The sequence below is a fragment of the Lottia gigantea genome (assembly GCF_000327385.1).
Source record: "Lottia gigantea unplaced genomic scaffold LOTGIsca_177, whole genome shotgun sequence".
NCBI lineage: Eukaryota > Metazoa > Mollusca > Gastropoda > Lottiidae > Lottia > Lottia gigantea.
Window position 1 is genome coordinate 7,433 of NW_008708262.1, and position 19,598 is coordinate 27,030.

A 19,598-nucleotide genomic window follows, 5' to 3' on the forward strand; every position below is an offset into this window, starting at 1 on the left:
TTCCGAGACCAAAAAAATTCGACCCAAAAATGGATTTTGGTACCACAGGTAGCTACCTGTTGAAATTTGCCAATTTTGCCTTTTTTGAAAATCCAAATTTTGCAGCTTCACCACGGTCAAACCAGTTGAGATAGGATGATGAAATTTTGACAGGTACTAGTTTGAAATCTTAGCTTTGCAATGCCACAAACCGCGATTCCATATCTGCCTTACTTTGGAAGCACTGAGCGTTTTAGTTTTGTCCATGAAAAACCGGATTTTTTGGCACTTTTCCGCAAAAAAAAAAAGTGCTCAGAATTCACTTTTATGCACATTGGGGGAGAGCTAGAGAAGCACCGAGTCCAAAAAACCGGGTTACATCGATTTCCGAGACCAAAAAAATTCGACCCAAAAATGGATTTTGGTACCACAGGTTGCACCTGTTGAAATTTGCCAATTTTGCCTTTTTTGAAAATCCAAATTTTGCAGCTTCACCACGATCAAACCAGTTGAGATAGGATGATGAAATTTTGACAGGTACTAGTTTGAAATCTTAGCTTTGCAATGCCACAAACCGCGATTCCATATCTGCCTTACTTTGGAAGCACTGAGCGTTTTAGTTTTGTCCATGAAAAACCGGATTTTTTGGCACTTTTCCGCAAAAAAAAAAAAGTGCTCAGAATTCACTTTTATGCACATTGGGGGAGAGCTAGAGAAGCACCGAGTCCAAAAAACCGGGTTACATCGATTTCCGAGACCAAAAAAATTCGACCCAAAAATGGATTTTGGTACCACAGGTAGCTACTTGTTGAAATTTGCCAATTTTGCCTTTTTTGAAAATCCAAATTTTGCAGCTTCACCACGGTCAAACCAGTTGAGATAGGATGATGAAATTTTGACAGGTACTAGTTTGAAATCTTAGCTTTGCAATGCCACAAACCGCGATTCCGTATCTGCCTTACTTTGGAAGCACTGAGCGTTTTAGTTTTGTCCATGAAAAACCGGTTTTTGTGGCACTTTTCCGCAAAAAAAAAAGTGCTCAGAATTCACTTTTATGCACATTGGGGGAGAGCTAGAGAAGTACCGAGTCCAAAAAACCGGGTTACATCGATTTCCGAGACCAAAAAAATTCGACCCAAAAATGGATTTTGGTACCACAGGTAGCTACCTGTTGAAATTTGCCAATTTTGCCTTTTTTGAAAATCCAAATTTTGCAGCTTCACCACGATCAAACCAGTTGAGATAGGATGATGAAATTTTGACAGGTACTAGTTTGAAATCTTAGCTTTGCAATGCCACAAACCGCGATTCCATATCTGCCTTAAAAAAAAAAGTGTTCAGAATTCACTTTTATGCACATTGGGGGAGAGCTAGAGAAGCACCGAGTCTAAAAAACCAGGTTACATCGGTTTCCGAGACCAAAAAAATTCGACCCAAAAATGGATTTGGGTACCACAGGTAGCTACCTGTTGAAATTTGCCAATTTTGCCTTTTTTGAAAATCCAAATTTTGCAGCTTCACCACGGTCAAACCAGTTGAGATAGGATGATGAAATTTTGACAGGTACTAGTTTGAAATCTTAGCTTTGCAATGCCACAAACCGCGATTCCATATCTGCCTTACTTTGGAAGCACTGAGCGTTTTAGTTTTGTCCATGAAAATTAGTACTGATAAATATACTAAAACTATTAATACAGATATACATTTAAACTCCATTTCATTGAATAATATTCAACAACACTATCTTATCTTGATATTATAATATTGTTCTATACGATGTTTTATTGCAAGGGTCTAAAGTACTTCCTCTTTCAAACGACAAAACGGCGTCTGCATGTCAAACGCGAGAATTTGATAAAGAAGATACAGTTGTTACTATAAATAACAGCACAACTGTGTCAAGATAGGCTTCAGTGGCATTTCAATGAGTTATTAGGTGAGGGGTTGTCCGAGTAGGGGCCACAGAAATGACAAGAGGAGATCACCGGCTCTAATTTACCTATTTGAAAAGATGAGGGGTGATAGTTGGTCGATGTAGCTAGCCTCGAAACTACAAAATCTTGACACTGTCACGCCGACATATTGACTTACATGTATATGTGTATACCCCCCCTCACCCCCACAATTTGGAACGCTTTCTCGACCCTTGCCCTTTTTTCGTCCTTGTGAGAAACGTATAAAGGTGCGAATAGACAAGATACGGTGTCCGGTGTGGTGTCCGGTGCGGGATTATCGATACAGTAGAAAATAGAAGAAACGCATCTTGTACGCACCGTGTCCGAACCCATACCTCGTGTGATCACTCTTTTATTTTCGTTTGTATCGATTATTCCGCACCATACACCACACCGGACACCGTACCTCGTCTATTGGCGCCTGAACCCGATTGTCAAATTCTACCAAACCATCAACGAAACTATGACTATAGTGTTACCCTACGAATTGAAGAAATGGGTTATGCAGGCGCATTCACCGCTTTAAAGATCTTGCTAGGCACAATATGTACAGCTGTGTAACAAATTGGTTTGGTTGGTTGGTGTGGTTGGTCGGTCGATAGATACCACTATCATAACAAGTCGTCAAATCCTTAATATATTGAGTATATAGAAGTAATATAATGAACGTCTATTTGTTAACTATTATTGAATGTATAATAGTTGTTTAATTGTCGTGTCTGTCCCTTTATTATATATGAATATTGCTTTGGGTAGTAAATAAAAGAAAGGGATCGCTATTATACGAAATAGTACGGATAATAAAAAGAAAGAAAACGGTCGCCATTGTAAACCAAATATTCTTCGTTATTAATATGCTTCAAGTCAAAGAGTGTAAAAACTGTCTGTAAACTTACAGTGATGTTGATTATATAACAGTCTGTTATTTAGAAGGAAGATATTGTGATGGGTCTTGGTGGTTCAAAGGAAAAACAGGTATAGGCTAAATTACAGAACTTTTTTTTACTTTACTTGGTGGAAATATTTATCTGAAATCACTTCCGGTATAAATAAGACCCCATCAATAGAGGTGGAAGAGTCTTGGATGGTTTACAATAAATCGATATAAAATTGCTTGGAATAGATATTTGGTGCACTTATAGCTGGAGCTTTAGGTGTGCAAATTCTGTTCTGTGTTCAAGGTCTATCTCGTCCAATGTTTTGTCATTTTCACGTTATTTCTCAAAATGGATTTCAAGTTTCTATGGAGCATTCGGTGATGGGGAATGTAGAGGCCACTGAATTTCCCAGGGGGTCACAGGCCATTCTTTCCCTAAATGGTAGGACGAGATTCTTTTCTTGGAAGAGCCGCGGTGGCTCAGTGAGTTAGACGCTCGTCGCTAACCTGAAGGTCTAGGGTTCAATTCCGGCGTAGGTCGAGATAATACCTTCGGATTTTTCAACGGTTTCCCCCTGTCAGTGATGCAGGTAAGAGGGGCTGACATGGAAAAAGTGTCTAGTCGTTCGGATGGGACAATAAACCGAGGCACCGTGTGCTACAGGCTGTGTACGTTAAAGATCCCTCTATAGTTGGAAATCGAAAAACAGCAGGACAATGCCGCTATCATGGCAAAATTTCCCTCATTACACCCTACATGGCGTTCCCTGTCTTCATTAGCCCACTCCCTGTAAAAATGCCACTGAATCCCAATGATTATATATTAGAGTTAATTTTATTTCCAATTGTAGGAATCGAGAGACAAGTTGAAAGATACTCTTAAAGATGATCCTATGGACCTAATCCAGAGGAACTATGTAGTGCTCATTGAACATCTAGATTCAGAACAAGCCGTCGACAGACTCTTCCAGAATTTTACCCTGACGCCTGGTGAAACCGAAGACATGCTGCATGTGGACGGCGCTCAAAGAAAAGCCAAGATGTTGGTGACTAAATTACGAACCAAATCCAGAGCACAGATTCACCAGTTTATTGATATCATTAAAGAAATTCAACCTTATCTTTATAATATTATTTTATCTAATTCACTGCATGCAGTTGGTAAGTAATTAATCTTATGAACTACAAAGTTAAAGCTGTCAGTTCATGAATACCTTTAATGTACAAACCTTTAAGACTGCATCCTCTGTAAACCGCCATTATCCTTAAACCGGCATCCATGAGAAGCATCTACTCCAATCTGTAAAAGAAAAGCCTCCATAAACCGACATCCCAAGTGCTGATGTGATTGGGTACTTTTGACAAGGCCTCCTCCATTTCAACATATTATACTATACCAAAGACACATACTAAGAAGTACCACGGGTGTCTTAGGATTAAAGTCACATATTAAGAACTATTAATTGTATTAAGGAATTTATTCCATATCAGATTTTTAATACCAAATTAGTAAACATTAATTGTATATACTTATGACATTACATATTTTTACAGGGCCTCATTTTGGATGGCTGGATAATAATGATCAAGGTAGGAACATCCTGTCATTTCTTGTACATAATTTACCTTGATTGGGATGACAACAGACAAGAAAGCATACATAGAATTTTTTCAAAGCTTGCCACTAATATATTCCATATTAAACTGAAAAAAGGAGGTCTAAGATGTATTTTTCTGTGCCTTATTGCGCTACGAAAATCTATCCCTGAGCAAGATTAGGAAAAAAGAGAAGACAAGATTTTCTTGGTGTAAATTATTGGTGAAAATGCTTATCTTGACAGACCTTTCAGTTTTAGCAAACCTTCAATCGTTTGATTATCAGAATTCGAATACAACCTCTATATTATACAATAAGCATAATATAAGATTGTATTTTGTTTATTTCGTGACAGGAAAGATGGAGTTTATTGTATATACCTAAAAAAGCAAACTCGCTGAGAAGTTATTTCTCCGTTAAGGGGGCTGAGGTGCCATTTTGGGTGTTGATTAGGATCTTAAATATATGTAAATAATCTTCAGAAGTACTAGAAATTTACAAAAATTGCATAATTCCTTCAAACAAACAACACCTCAAACTAGGAATTTTGCTCACTATTACCATGGATGTCTTTTCTATATACCACAGTATCTTAAAATTACGAGTCGTCATCTTAACATTCAAATGGGAATAATTCTGGTCACGCATGGATTTGAAGGCTCAACTTTGGACGGTGAGCTGTGAACACTATGACCGATTGGCTTAACTAAAAAAAATCCCGTTTCTGAGACTAACTTATGACTGGTAAAAGAAAAAATGGCGCTCTGTCCCTTTAAGTTATTCTAGTCTATATTTCTATATTCCAGATTGTGAACCTTGTCTAGAACAATCCAAGAAAACACTGGCCACAGATTGGTGTTATCAATGTTGTGAAGCAATGTGCCTGGCCTGTGCAATTGTTCATAAAAGTATGAAGCTTTTGAGACACCACTCTCTGAAAAAACTTTCGGACCTTAAAGTTCCAGCGAAAGAAGGGGTGCCAACCAATCCAAATGCCTTAGATAATGGACGACAGTCGAGTAATGATCTTTTACAGTTAATTTCGGGACAAAATATTCCCTTGTCCATCAACGGGGATAAGGAGAGCACTGCTGGAGCTACAGATGTAGCACACTTGACCATAAACGGCATGTCTGTTATGTTGGTAACCGATTGGCATAACGAAGCAGTCAAATCGTTCACAGAAATGGGTTCCAAAACCAGATGTAAGCGTCTTAAGATGCCTGGCTGTCCGTTTCGTATAGCTAAAGTATCATCATATCAAGTAGCTGTTACAATGTCCACGAGTTGTTTGATTTTTATCATAAAAGTTGGCATCGGCGTCCTGGAGATCGAAACCAAAATAAAGGCCCCTCATCTTTATGACGGAATTTGTTATTTGGGATCCGGAAAGTTTGCAGTTAGTGGTTCATCTTTGGATATCATTGATACTTCAGGAACAGTTTTATCTACCATTGATGGACACCCCGGTGTCGAGCGGCTTTTCAGCAATCCAGATTACCTAACAGCGACACCTGACGGCAATATAGTGGTTTCGGATATCCAAAATTGCAGGGTCGTGTGTATAACCCAAACAGGTCAAATTAAATGGATATATCAGTCAAACACGGATCCCAAACTAGAATGCCCTCATGGAGTTTACGGTGACAAGAATGGGAAAATTCTCGTATGCGATTGGGACTTGCACACCATTACCATGTTGACTTCCGGTGGTAAATTTAAGCAAATATTAGCTGGTGCTAGCAATAGGGTGTATCGTCCAAGAGCTGTATGCATGGACGAAAAATGTGAACGTTTATTTGTGATACAAGACGGGATTTTTGCAAGATCATTTAAAATCACCGTAAAATCATAGTTCTTAAGTTTGGTCATCGGAGTTTATAAGTTGATGGTTAAGGATATAAAATGTAAGAATGGAATTCGACTGCAAATCATCGGAACGCCAAGTGCAAGTTGGAGTAATGTGAACAGATTGGTGGGAATTGTCGAGCTGTGAGTGCTAATAGGTTGTCAAGTAGCCTGTTTGTTTTGCTTTTTTATGTATTCATGCCTTTTTGTGTTCCATTTGTATAAATTTTTCGGCATTGTAATAATAATTTGTTCCATTGTAATTTGTAATATATTCTGCTCCAAGTGAAACATATTTTTCTTTACTAAAACATCTAGTCTAAGGGACCCGCAGTGGCGTAGGCTATATATATTATAATTTTCTTGGGAGGATTAAGGGCTGTATGAGAGGCTTGCGACTATGACGCCTTCGCAGAGTTGCCGCATTTGAATTCAGCCTCGACAGATGAGCCAGTGTGTGCCTTATTTGTACCCCAAGTCTCGAGAGACTGGCGCCGTCATTGTCAAGTCTTGCGATCAAAGCATATGTCAAGGAAAACGTACAACTTCATTCATCTAAGTCCTTCTTGTCTGAATACGAGGGAATACAGCGGCATAAATCTACGTATTTTTGTTTTCTTGTTCTGTTGCCGAAAATCTTTAGCGCTCACAAGTTGCAAGCGGGCTTTTGCCATTCTAGCCCAAAACCTGCATCACTGACAGGAGGAAAACCGGTAGGCCTATATCTATCATAACCTTTGCAATGTTCACTTGTATTATGACATTGTTTAAGTGTAAGCTTTTTCGCAAATAATTTGATTGGGACTAAAAGACAGATTTGCTGATAAATGGTTTTTCTTTCTTGTTATACAACCCTTCAAATGAAAGTTTGATCATAAATCTTAATTCATTTAAAAAAAATAATTAAAGGTTAGGCCTATAGCCTATTTCGTTTTGTGATTTTCTGTGGTTCCACTTGCTATCCATGATCTGTGGGTTATTGATCATTCAACCGATGAAATATTCTGTTTAAAAAAAATCTTTTTTATGGTATTGGGTTGCTTTACATTTGGTCTATTTATCCTACTTTGTGAAATTATCTTGGTCGATTTGGGTCTTGGTCGATATGACTTGATTACACCTAATCGTTCTGCATTTCTTGCCTACCCCTTTGACAAGAAGATGATTATATTGTTATTTGAATAAATTATAAATGTCTAATGATGATGAACAATTTCAAGAATGTAACCCAAAATTATAGCAATAAAATCCAACTTAATCTTTTACGCACAACAAAACCGAGAAACCGGAAGCACGTGTGCTGCACGCCATCTTTCAGACGAATTGTGTAAGAATTTTACAGATTTTTCGTTATTTATTGTGATCTACACACCGCAGTATTGAACTATAGGGTGTTCACATATCTTGAAAGAGGTTTGGTTTCGTTTTTTTAAATTCTGTTTTTGAAAGAAGGAGTAAAATGAAAGTGTTATTTAATAAGGTCTTGTTGCCAATGTTGTTATTTTGATTTTATTGACAAAAGTTTCTGTGAGTGTGAAGGCCATATGGTAACTAATATTTAATTTTTTTTCTCAGAATTGGTCGTCTCCAAGATGTCGAAAAGGAGGAATGCTCAGAGGGAGCCAGAGCAAGATGTATTAACTAGGATTGCTATTGTCAATTCTGATAAATGTAGACCCAAAAGATGTAGACAAGAATGTAAAAAGTCTTGTCCTGTTGTAAGGATGGGTGAGTTTCTCTTTTATTACCGTACTGTTCAAATATACAGATCATATGGAATCTTCTATATCTGAAATATTTTACGTAATGTTTTTTAATTAGGATATATTTGGAGAATCTCATTGATAAGGAAAGGTTCAATATTATTACATTGTAAAGGTAATGGATTAAACCAGTACTCGAATTTTGGGATGCTTCATTTCTTGTGCCTACTGGTATTAGTGCTTGCACAGTATATATCGGTGAAGTATTGTATTGTAATATAGCATTGTGTGTATTGGCTTGCATATAGATATTAAACGATATACAGCATTCCATGATTACGAATGCACTGATCATTTACAAGTTGGTTACCATACATACCAAGTTGAATTAGTTATGACATATTGTTACCGTACCTCTTCGACTCTTGTCAAAGTTTTTGTTTTCTATTCTTTCAGGCAAATTGTGTATTGAAGTAGGTCCTACAGATAAGATTGCTTTTATATCAGAGGAATTATGTATTGGTTGTGGTATATGTGCAAAGGTATGTTGATTATCTCTGGTATTTAGAGGCCTTGCCGAATACAATAATTAAGTAATTTCACTGTTAAAATAGTGCTGAATACATCAATTGTAGAGCAATATATAAGATTTTCATGTAAGGCATTAGTTCTACAATTAACCCTGGCACTCTTGAAGTTTTTTAAGACTCTTCAAATAGTTCTCCCTTACAATATAGCGTGGATCACATTTATGTCAAAAGAAGAGGGCATGGTTGGCAAGTTCTTTGTTAGTCTTCCTGGTCCCAATTCTTACGTAATCTTGACACACTTGATTTATAACCCCATTTTTGGTATCCCCTAACAAGTTGCTCCAGGGTTGATTTAATTAATAACTGTTTATAATATAATTACAATTTATTATCTTAAATGAATGTTAGTGTCAAAAAAAATAAAAAATTGGGCTTCTTTTTTTGGGATGTAAGTTATCACTTTAGGGGGGAGTGAACTTACAATCATTTGAGGGCTGGGCGATATACTGGTATCACCATAAATACCGGTATAGGAATTTATATTGTTAATAATATCGCCTGATAAAAAATAGCGAAATATCGTCTTATTGTGATATATGGTAGTTAACATGATATATCATCAAATTTTCCTCCAGATAAGATCATCTACACAATTTTAACAAGTAACTTAATATTTGAAACAGATGAATTGATTTTTTTTAGAGATATTTATTGTGTTTTGTTACATTTAAAATTTAACATAAATAAAAACAATTTTAAAAAAAAAACAGTACATAACATACTTAATAAATATCGCTATAATATATTTTATATTATATACCCATATCATGATATATTATTGTTTATCATGATATCCACTCGACTCAATATCGCCCAGCCCTGTATCATTTTAATTATAAGTGGTTATAAAACTGTCTTATTATCTAATTTTAAAAGTAAACAATAAGGAAGCAACAAAATAAAGATGTGAGATAAAGTCAACATAAAATTATCAACCGGGAATACAGTATTTTAATTTTGTTTATTTTATTTTGTAGAAATGCCCATTTGATGCTATTAATATTATTAATTTACCAAGTAATTTAGAGAAGGAAACAACTCATCGTTATAGTGCTAATTCATTTAAACTACACAGGTAAATATACTACTTTACTCATAATTGCACGCTAATCGTATGAAGTGTGGAGCATATATTGGTGCACCTATGTGACATCAATCCAACCGTCCATTGGTGAATATGTTTATTATTACTCATGAATGAATCCTATTGAAAATCAAAAAATCAAAATTTTGAATGAGCTATTGACCTCGTTCTTGAAAATACATTCAGCTTGAGAAGTGTATGACTGAAGGTTGAGTATTTCATACTGGTGATTGTAACTGTACTGCTAAGTATATTTGTTTAAAATCAAAGCTGCCAGTTGGCATAATTAACCTTGACTGACAAGCGATCTGGTGACTTAATAATATTATTTATGGTGTCATTTGTTACAGATTACCAGTACCAAGGGCAGGAGAGGTGTTAGGGTTAGTGGGTACCAATGGTATAGGAAAATCTACAGCCTTAAAAATTCTAGCTGGTAAACAGAAACCAAACCTGGGTAGATTTAAGGTGAGATAATATTTGAAACAAATGAGAATTTGGATTCAACTTGTTTGGTCTGTGTGCGCTACATTTGCCAATGTATCAGTGATGCTGTAAGTGCTCAAATATGTAACCAAATATCAAAGTTACAAAGTATTGTAATATTGAAATTTGCTAAATCAGTGGTTCAAAACCTCTTTTAGCCTTCACACCCCTAGAGCAATCACCTGGACCTTTCACACACCCAACAATTTGTTTCATCCACTTTTTTAGCATGTGATGATGTGAGGTGCTCTCTCAATTCAAAATAAATTCTTCTCCTACACCAGTTGGCCACACCCTTGACACCCTAGTCCCACATCCCCAGGGGGGTGAAAAATGGTGTGGACATGATTACCAATTAATGTCTTTATTCAAGAAGTGTCTGCAAGGAATTGTATTAATAAAGGGGACTTTGTAAGTATTTTTCGGAAAGAATATTTCCAAGTCAATACTTTGTGAAGTAGGCTCAGTGTGATTTGTTTTTTTGTCTGTTATAGGAACCACCAGACTGGACAGATATCTTAACATATTTCCGTGGTAGTGAGTTACAGAATTATTTTACTAAAATATTAGAGGATGATCTGAAAGCTTTAATCAAACCTCAATATGTGGACCAGATACCCAGAGCTGTTAAGGTACCATTTAATTTTTGGTATCTACCAAATATTCTTTGTCACTTTTTGGTGCCATATTTTAAGGGACAGGTTCGCCATCCGTTTGACCAATTGTACTTTAGTCTCAGAAACTGGAATTTTCTAGATAACCTAAAAAGTAATAGCATTCATAGTTCACCTTCTAAATCTTACCCTTCCACATGTTTTCAGAATTATCGGCATTTAAAAGTTAAAATGACAACTCATCATTTCTGAAGACTTTGCCAGCCATATATAGAAAAGACATAAATAGAAATTGGAAAAGAAATTCCTAGTTTCAGGTATCTTAAGGAATTCTGTGATATTTGTACATTGCTAGTACTTCTGAAGATTATTAACGTATTCAAGATCCAAAGAAACTCCTGAAAATGGCAGACCTGTCCCTTTAAAGTGACCATACCTGAAAGATGTGATTTGTCTGTACTGTAGTGATTCAAATTAATCAATACTTTTAAAAGATGAGCTTATAAAGACTAATGTGGAAGTGGAGACACAAATATTTTTTTTTAACACCTAATGCCACACTTCAATTAGGTTTGCCAACTCAGCATCCCTTGCAGAGAGTCTACATAGCTTATATAAATTGTCCTCAGCTTCTTTGTATCTTCAATTCTATGACAGTTTTTTGACAATTTACATGACAAATTATTATCTATTTATTGTTTTTTCCCTCAAATAAATTTCGTCCCATTTCAGACTATTTCTCCTGTTTAAAGGGAGTGTGTAACTTTACTATCTTTGCATAAGAAATCACATTTCAAAAACCTATGTCCATTGTTTAATTTATTTTCAGTTCCTGATTAAAATGTTGAATGAATTGATAAATGTAGATCACTTTGTATTCTAGGGCTCTGTTAAAGGATTATTGGCCAAAAAGAAAGAAATTCCAGATATTACACATTTTATGGAAGTGTTAGGTAAGCAGACATATATGGGGCTTTATCGTGCAGCACGGGAACGGTCATGGTAGGCAATTTTTGTTGCCGATTAGAGTCTTGTGAAGATTTTCTTCGACTGGCATGATAGTTGGTCATTTTCCACCATGTCGATAATCATGTGCGGAACGTGCAATTGAAAGGAAAAGGATGTGATGTCATTCAACACTTATTTTTAGTGGAATTGCAGGAACCGCCGACCTCTTATTGAAAATTGAAATGGTGCAAATTGATACCATCAGTGTCCCTGATACACATAAAAATTGGATGATGACAATCTCTCTTGCAGAAACTAAACCTGTCAGAGACAATTATAAGACTTGCTTGATATTATAAATTTTGCCAGGAATGATATAATCTTGTCGTTAAATCATGGGCACATGCGAGATTTTACTCAGATCTCTGTGGTTCCTGCAATTCCGCTAAAAATAAGTGTTCGATAACGTGACTCAGCGTGAAGGGCTTTATGGAATAGACACTTATTTTTTGTGGAATTGCAGGAACCACAGAATTCTGATTGAATATTGGAATGGTTCAAATTGATGCTATCATTGTCCCCAATACACATATCTTACAATCCCTTTAAATGAATGCTTGAGGACATTTGAAAAATAAAGATATTATGATATAAATAAACTGTTGTTTTTGTTGGTAGATTTAACCCATGTAACAGATCGTAATATAGAAGATTTATCTGGTGGTGAATTACAGAGATTTGCTATAGCTATTGTCTGTATACAAGATGCAGATATGTAAGTTATTAATTTTGTCGTCTAGTTTCATAACTTCAGTGAAGTATCGTTCAAAATTTCCCTCATTGCCCGTCTTCATTAGATGCATCCAAAAAGGGCCTACTACATTTATTTCATTTCATTTTGTCTAATTTTAGCCTTATGTCTGAACTGTCTAGTTATTGTCTTTGGACTTTTTTCAGCTTTATGTTTAGACTGTCTAGTTTATTATGCTATCTCGTTTCAGCTTTATGTTCAAACTGTCTAGTCTAGTATATGTTTTTTGTCTGATTTCAGCTTTATGTTCAGACTGTCTAGTTAATTATGTTTTGTCTCATTTCAGTTTTATGTTCAAACTGTCAAGTAATTATGTTTTTTCTAATTTTAGCTTTATGTTTGCACAGTCTAGTATGTTTTGTCTTATGTCAGCTTTATGTTGATCTGTCTAGTTATTGTCTTTTTTCTGATTTCAGCTTTATGTTTGATAAACAATCTCATTATGTTTTGTCTAATTTCAGCCTTATGTTTGATAAACCATCTCATTATGTTCTGTCTAATTTCAGCTTTATGATTGATAAACCATCTTATGTTTTGTCACATTTTAGCCTTATGTTTGAACTGTCTAGTTGTTATGTTTTGTCTAATTCCAGCCTTATGTTTGATAAACCATCTCATTATGTTCTGTCTAATTTCAGCTTTATGATTGATAAACCATCTTATGTTTTGTCACATTTTAGCTTTATATTTGAACTGTCTAGTTGTTATGTTTTGTCTAATTTCAGCATTATGTTCAAACCGTCTAGTTATTATGTTTTAATCTAATTTCAGCTTTATGTTTGATAAAGCATCTTATGTTTTTGTCTCATTTTAGGTTTATGATTAATGAACCGTATAGTTATGTTTTGTCTAATATCAACTTTATATTTGATAAACCATCTTATCATGTTGTGTCTCATTTCAGCTTTATATTTGATGAACCATCTTATCATGTTGTGTCTCATTTCAGCTTTATGTTCGATGAACCATCTAGTTATTTAGATGTCAAACAAAGATTACGGGCTGCCCAGGCTATAAGAAGTTTAATTCATCCTGATAAATATATTATTGTGGTGGAACATGATTTATCTGTTCTAGATTATTTATCTGATTTTATCTGTTGTTTATATGGTGTACCTAGTGCTTATGGTGTAGTCACTATGCCTTTCAGTGTTAGAGAGGGTATGTTATTCAGTTAATATATATTTTAGAAATTAGAAAGTAATGTATACCATGGCAAACACACTACATAAATTCATTGTTTTTCTAAATTTTTATGTGTATCAGGGACACTGATAGTATCAATTTGCACCATTTCAATTTTCAATAAGAGGTCTGCAGTTCCTGCAATTCCAATAAAACTAAGTGTTGAATGACATCACTAATTGCGGAGGGCCATATTATGTGATAAAGCAGATTAGTGACGTCATCAAACATTTCTTTGTTGTGGTCTTCCAGGAACCACAGACGTCTAATGGTAAAATTGGAATGGTGCAAATGGATGCTTTTAATGTCCTCGATACACATAAAGAGTATAAACAACCTCTTAACAATCTCTTTAAGGGATATGCATAGTACTGCAAACTTTGCCATCTTGATAAAACATTTTTACATTGAATATTAAAACAAAACCTGAGTTTTTGGTACATCTGTTTAGGTTGAAATAAGGCTTTCAGATTTTCAATTCAGTTTTCCCCTGCAATAATGCAGGCCGAACAGGCATATAGTTCTTCTATGTGCAACAGGCGATACTTTTAAAGATCTCTTAACAATTAGCAGTCTAAAAGTAGGCAAATGCCAAACTTTGCCCTGTTGCTCACATCAAGGTGTGTGTAATGTATGGTCGAGGGTAATGTTGGTTGGGCTTTCTGACATGACAATGACATGTAGTTCTTTCAATGGGACAAAGCCTCCATGTGCTGTAAATGATCCATCACAATTGGAAGTCTAAAAAGAGCTGGCTTATGCCACTATTCTGCCAAAATTCCCCTCTTTGCCTCTATGTGGACGTATATTGTCGGCACCCCTGTCCGTCCATCGGTCCGTCCATCAACATTTGCTTGTAAACGCTCTAAAAACTAGATTTTTTGATGGAATCAAATGAAATTCGGTATGTGTATACATATTCATAAAACGAAGATCAAGTTCGAATTTGAGCTATTTTCGACCGTTAGAAGCAGAGTTATTGCCCTTGCCCCAAAAACCTGAATATTTACCATCCGCATGCCGTGGTGGGCGTATATGGCTGTGGTCCACTATCTTAATTTTTACTCTTATGTTTCAGGTATCAATATATTCTTGGATGGTTTTGTGCCAACTGAAAATTTACGGTTTCGAGAGTCATCTCTTACATTCAAATTAGCTGAAACTGCAATAGAAGAAGAAATTCGTCGAGATTGTAGATATGAATATCCGGATATGATGAAGAAATTAGGTCAGTTTTTTGTTTCATCTAAGTTTTAAAGTGGCTAGTCCGCCGTTTTTTTTTACCAATCATACCTTAATCTCAGAAACGGGATTTTTTAGCTAAGCTAATCAGTTTAAGTGTTCACAGCTCACTGTGAAATTTGAGCTTTCAAATCCATGTCTTTAATTAGTCATGTCTGAGAGTGATAATGAGGATATAGGAAAATAGAATGTGAAATTATTTAGTAATTTGTAATTTTTTTACATTCCTAGTACTACTGAAGACTATTTACATAAATAAAAGGTCCAAATCGATCCCCGAAAATAGCAAAGATACACATTTCCTGATCAGCTTGTGGTTTGAGATTCTATAAAGTCTAAGAAGACTGGTTCAAACAAGAACCTGGTTTCCATTAATCAGTGATAAAGAACAAAGGAGCTGACATTGATAGTCGTTTGGATAGAAAAGTCAACGGAGGCTTCATGCAAATTGAACAGCCTTAGTAAAATTTCTATTCAGTCCTTTGAATATGACCAATATAATTTGTATTCTATGTTGTAGGTGATTTTACACTGACTATACAAGGAGGTCAGTTTACCGATTCTGAAATTATAGTCATGTTAGGTGAAAATGGTACTGGTAAAACTACCTTTATTAGAATGCTAGCTGGTAGATTGGAACCAGACGATGGCGGTAAGTTTTACATTGTGTATCCTACTAGATAAAAAGTATATATAATATATGTGAAGATGTATTGTATTTGATACATGCCAAGAAAAGAGGTCTTCGAATTTTAAAACTGACAGGTGACGATGTTATGTTAGCAGCACTGAATATTTTATATTTCAATTTCAAGCTCTTCCATCAACTTAAAACTCTGGCCCATATCATTTAGAAGTATTTTGGTTTTGTTTTTGCCTTCCTGTTTGTCATGTTTGTTGACAAGCAGTGACGGGTGTGTGGCGCCAGGCAGGGAATGCTTACTCTTCTAGACACATGCTATCACCTCTCATTATGAAATATTTACTGTCATATGATTGATTGCTCGTTATTACTTATGATTTCAGGTAAAACCCCCGTATTAAACGTGAGTTATAAACCTCAGAAGATCAGTCCTAAACACCAAGGTACTGTAAGACAGTTGTTACATGAGAAGATCCGAGATGCCTACATTCATCCACAGTTTGTTACTGACGTCATGAAACCATTACAAATTGAACAGATTATTGATCAGGAGGTAAGTTACTTTATAAACCCCCATATCTCCCTGCTAGCACCCTTGTTTCGTTCTTCCAATGGATAATCTGAAGGTCTAGGGTATGGGTCATTATAATATCTTCTGATTTTCGATCCAATTTGCTCCCGTGAATGATGCTGGTCAAATGTGCTTGTCCGTGGATGGACCAATGCCTCATGGAATTTTGATCTGTTTTTTTTGCATAGGGTTGAGATAATACCTTCGGATTTTTGAATGATCTGGTTAGATGTGCTGACATGGTAAATGCATCTAGTCATTCGGATGGGCCGGATGCTTTCCCCTATTGTCAATAATAGATATCAGGGAAGGGAGGGTTTGATTTTCCCAAATATACAAGCCTAGCATTATATACATACAAGATATATTTATATTATTAGGTTCAGAATTTATCTGGTGGTGAATTACAAAGAACAGCTATAGTCCTGTGTCTTGGTAAACCGGCTGATGTCTATCTTATTGATGAACCTTCAGCTTACTTAGATTCTGAACAGCGTTTACATGCTGCTAAAGTTATTAAGAGGTGAGTTTTGATACAAGATAGAATGTTTAGGTTTATTATTTTGAGGCAATTTAGCATGATCATATTACATTTACCAGAATGAAGGCCTTCCTCTTTCAATTTGTAACTGACATTGAAGATTTTCATCAAGGGCCAGTTGGATATCGCAGGTGACCGCTTGAAACCTTGTTTATGGCATATCTGGACTTTTTGACTTTTGGTATCGTTCTTGAGATTAAAACCTCTTATTCTTAGCTTGATTGTAAATAACCCCCAAACCATCATTTAAATAACACGTATATAAACAGTCAGATTTAAAACCTCGTAAAATATTATATTATATGAGGTTCATTGTTCCTTTCTTTGTGGATGAAAATGAAAAAGCTATTGGTTGAATAGGTCGAAGTACTCAAATTTTCAAAGAATGAAAACCACGTATAGCAGTAAAAAAATTTATAAAAAAGATTTTAACAAAATACGCGAACAAATAGTTTTCTGCGTTTTTCTCTAAAAGTAATTTCGCGTCATATATCATTATACGAGGTTTCAAGCTGTCACCCATGATATGTAGATCTAGGTTTGACAGTTCAACTCCCTGCAACTCATTGATAAAAGATTTTATTTGTATTGGTAATAAGGGCTGGTATGCTATGAGCTGGACCAAGATCCATTCACAGTTTGTAATATGAAAGGAATTGTATAAACATTTCCTCCTTGCAATACTGCCTGTTTTCTTTAAGCTTTTATGAAGCTTAATTGAGTTTGGTGTTCACAAATAAAATTGATACACGACTGATTTTTGAAATGTGTAATTCTTTGTTCTTGTTGTCAGATTTATCTTACATGCTAAGAAGACAGCATTTATAGTAGAGCACGATTTTATTATGGCTACTTATTTAGCTGATAGAGTGGTCATGTTTTCTGGTACACCATCAATCAATACTACAGCTAATGCGTAAGTTTATACTTTTAATGTGTTATTTTTAAAGTTAAGTACTTGTGCATAATAATACTTGCTTTTCAAACTGCAGGGATCCCTATTGTTTTAGAAGAATTCCTCTATTTTTCAAGCCAGTGGTAGTTTTTAAAAATTTGGTTTAAGGGGTGAAAAGATTTCTATATATAGGAAATGACTTCCAAAGAATCTTAAAGATGGGTTCCCTTATTTTCATTCATGAAAATAAAAATACTAATACTTATATGAATAGAAAGTAAAGGTGTTCTAATGACCTCGAAAATACCAGTTTATCTCACATGTCCATAATTAATTCATAATTAGCTAAATTAGAAGAGAATTATCAACAGAATTCCAATGAGTGACCGATCAAGAAAGGTCAATAAAGTTTTTTTGTTCATCCAGACTGTACATACATAGACATTTATGATTGTTTAAAACTCTACATGCAATAAGAACATAATGATATGATTAAGAATACATGATAATTCATTAAAAACACCAATTAATCAAATAGTTTGCTTAATTTGACACTAAAATGGTACAATTCTATCCCTGATCCCCTTGACCTTCAGCTGATCTTTTCCATTTCCTCTATTGTTTTTTTAATTCCTTACTGGCATCCCTGTAACTGATAAAGATAGATTAACTATTTATAACAAATATTATCATGACTTCAAAACCTTCTAGTGAAGGTGACCATCATCAAAGTCTTTAGGATGTGAGCATTTGATTTGTATGTGGACTCTGAGGGTTATTATTTCAGGCCTCAAACTTTACTACATGGAATGAATAAGTTCTTAGAATCATTAGATATAACATTTAGACGTGATCCAAATAACTTCAGACCTAGAATTAATAAACTCCATTCCATCAAGGTAAGAATATATTGAAATGATTATTATTTATTGTGAGTTACTACTGTGAGAGGCTAAGAGACCATTGATTTGTTAACAAATTCCTGGATTTTGTCTTTGATCATGTTACCTGAACGGTAATGTGTGGTTTAATTGGTTTCTGGTCGTCTTTTTTTAATCCCTTTTTATACGCCCACATCTCTCTATGTATATTGTTGTCCGCCTGTCCGTCCATCTGTCAACATTTACTTGTAAACGCTCTAAAAACTAGATTTTTTGATGGAATCAAATGAAATTCGGTATGTGTAGACATATTCATAAAATGAAGATCTAGTCCGAATTTGAGATATTTTCGACCGTTAGAAGCAGAGTTATTGGCCTTTCCCCCAAAATCTTGAATATGCTATTACTCTCTTCGTTTTCAACCGATTTTGATGAAACTTAAAATGGATGTTTCGTTTTTACCATGCGCATGCCATGAAGGGCGTATATGGCTGTGGTCCACTATCTTTAAAAGACTTTTCATCTGATTTGAGTAAAACTGGAAACCCCTTTTAAAAGAAAAGTTTGTACTTAAACAAAAGGTTTAATGTATTAGATTGACCATGAAAACCTTGCCTGTCATCCAAAGATCTGTACTACCTCCTTTCTTTATTTCAGGATTCTGAACAGAAGAAAACTGGAAATTATTTCTTCTTAGATGATTAAACAATAGTTTTGAGGCTGAGAAAAATATATGAAAACTCAATGAGTTAATTTTTGCATCAATTTCAGTGGTTTTGATTTACTGTACATGATATCAAAAGGGTTCTGGGTGTAGTTTTGTACAGTGTTCTGGTATTTCTTCCTCTTTTAAGAGTTAATGTGTATGTTTTAACTTTGTACAGAAAATTGTCTGCACTTGAAAACATGTGGCTTAATTAAGCAATGATTGAAATTAAGGTGCAGGAAAAAAATCAAAATATATTTAAGTTATTGTACATTCTAAAATTGAAAATACATATAAGCTCTATCAACAATTTAAACAAAGGATGGGATCCCTTTGATGTACATGTATGTAAAAGTCGCAACTGTATTTTGCTCATGTGGGAAATTTATAAGCAACTAAGAAAATTATTAAGAATATTGTACCATTTCGATTTTGGCCCAAT

General features: G+C 35.1%; 2 protein-coding genes across 2 annotated transcripts; both read left to right on the plus strand.

Moving 5' to 3' along the window:
• Positions 1 to 3,395: 3,395 nt before the first annotated feature.
• On the plus strand, positions 3,396 to 6,263 carry LOTGIDRAFT_173947 (hypothetical protein; the record flags this gene model as incomplete). Its single annotated transcript, XM_009051979.1, has 4 exons — positions 3,396 to 3,401; positions 3,663 to 3,972; positions 4,366 to 4,401; positions 5,215 to 6,263. 4 exons carry the CDS (start codon positions 3,396 to 3,398, stop codon positions 6,261 to 6,263), a joined length of 1,401 nt encoding a protein of 466 aa, XP_009050227.1.
• Positions 6,264 to 12,355: 6,092 nt separating this feature from the next.
• LOTGIDRAFT_142233 (hypothetical protein) lies at positions 12,356 to 19,155 on the plus strand (the record flags this gene model as incomplete). Its single annotated transcript, XM_009051980.1, has 9 exons — positions 12,356 to 12,456; positions 13,442 to 13,653; positions 14,756 to 14,905; positions 15,440 to 15,571; positions 15,946 to 16,115; positions 16,514 to 16,656; positions 17,468 to 17,590; positions 18,357 to 18,468; positions 19,108 to 19,155. Coding segments are annotated over 9 exons (1,191 nt in total), but the record flags the coding sequence as incomplete, so codon positions are not given.
• Positions 19,156 to 19,598: the final 443 nt, after the last annotated feature.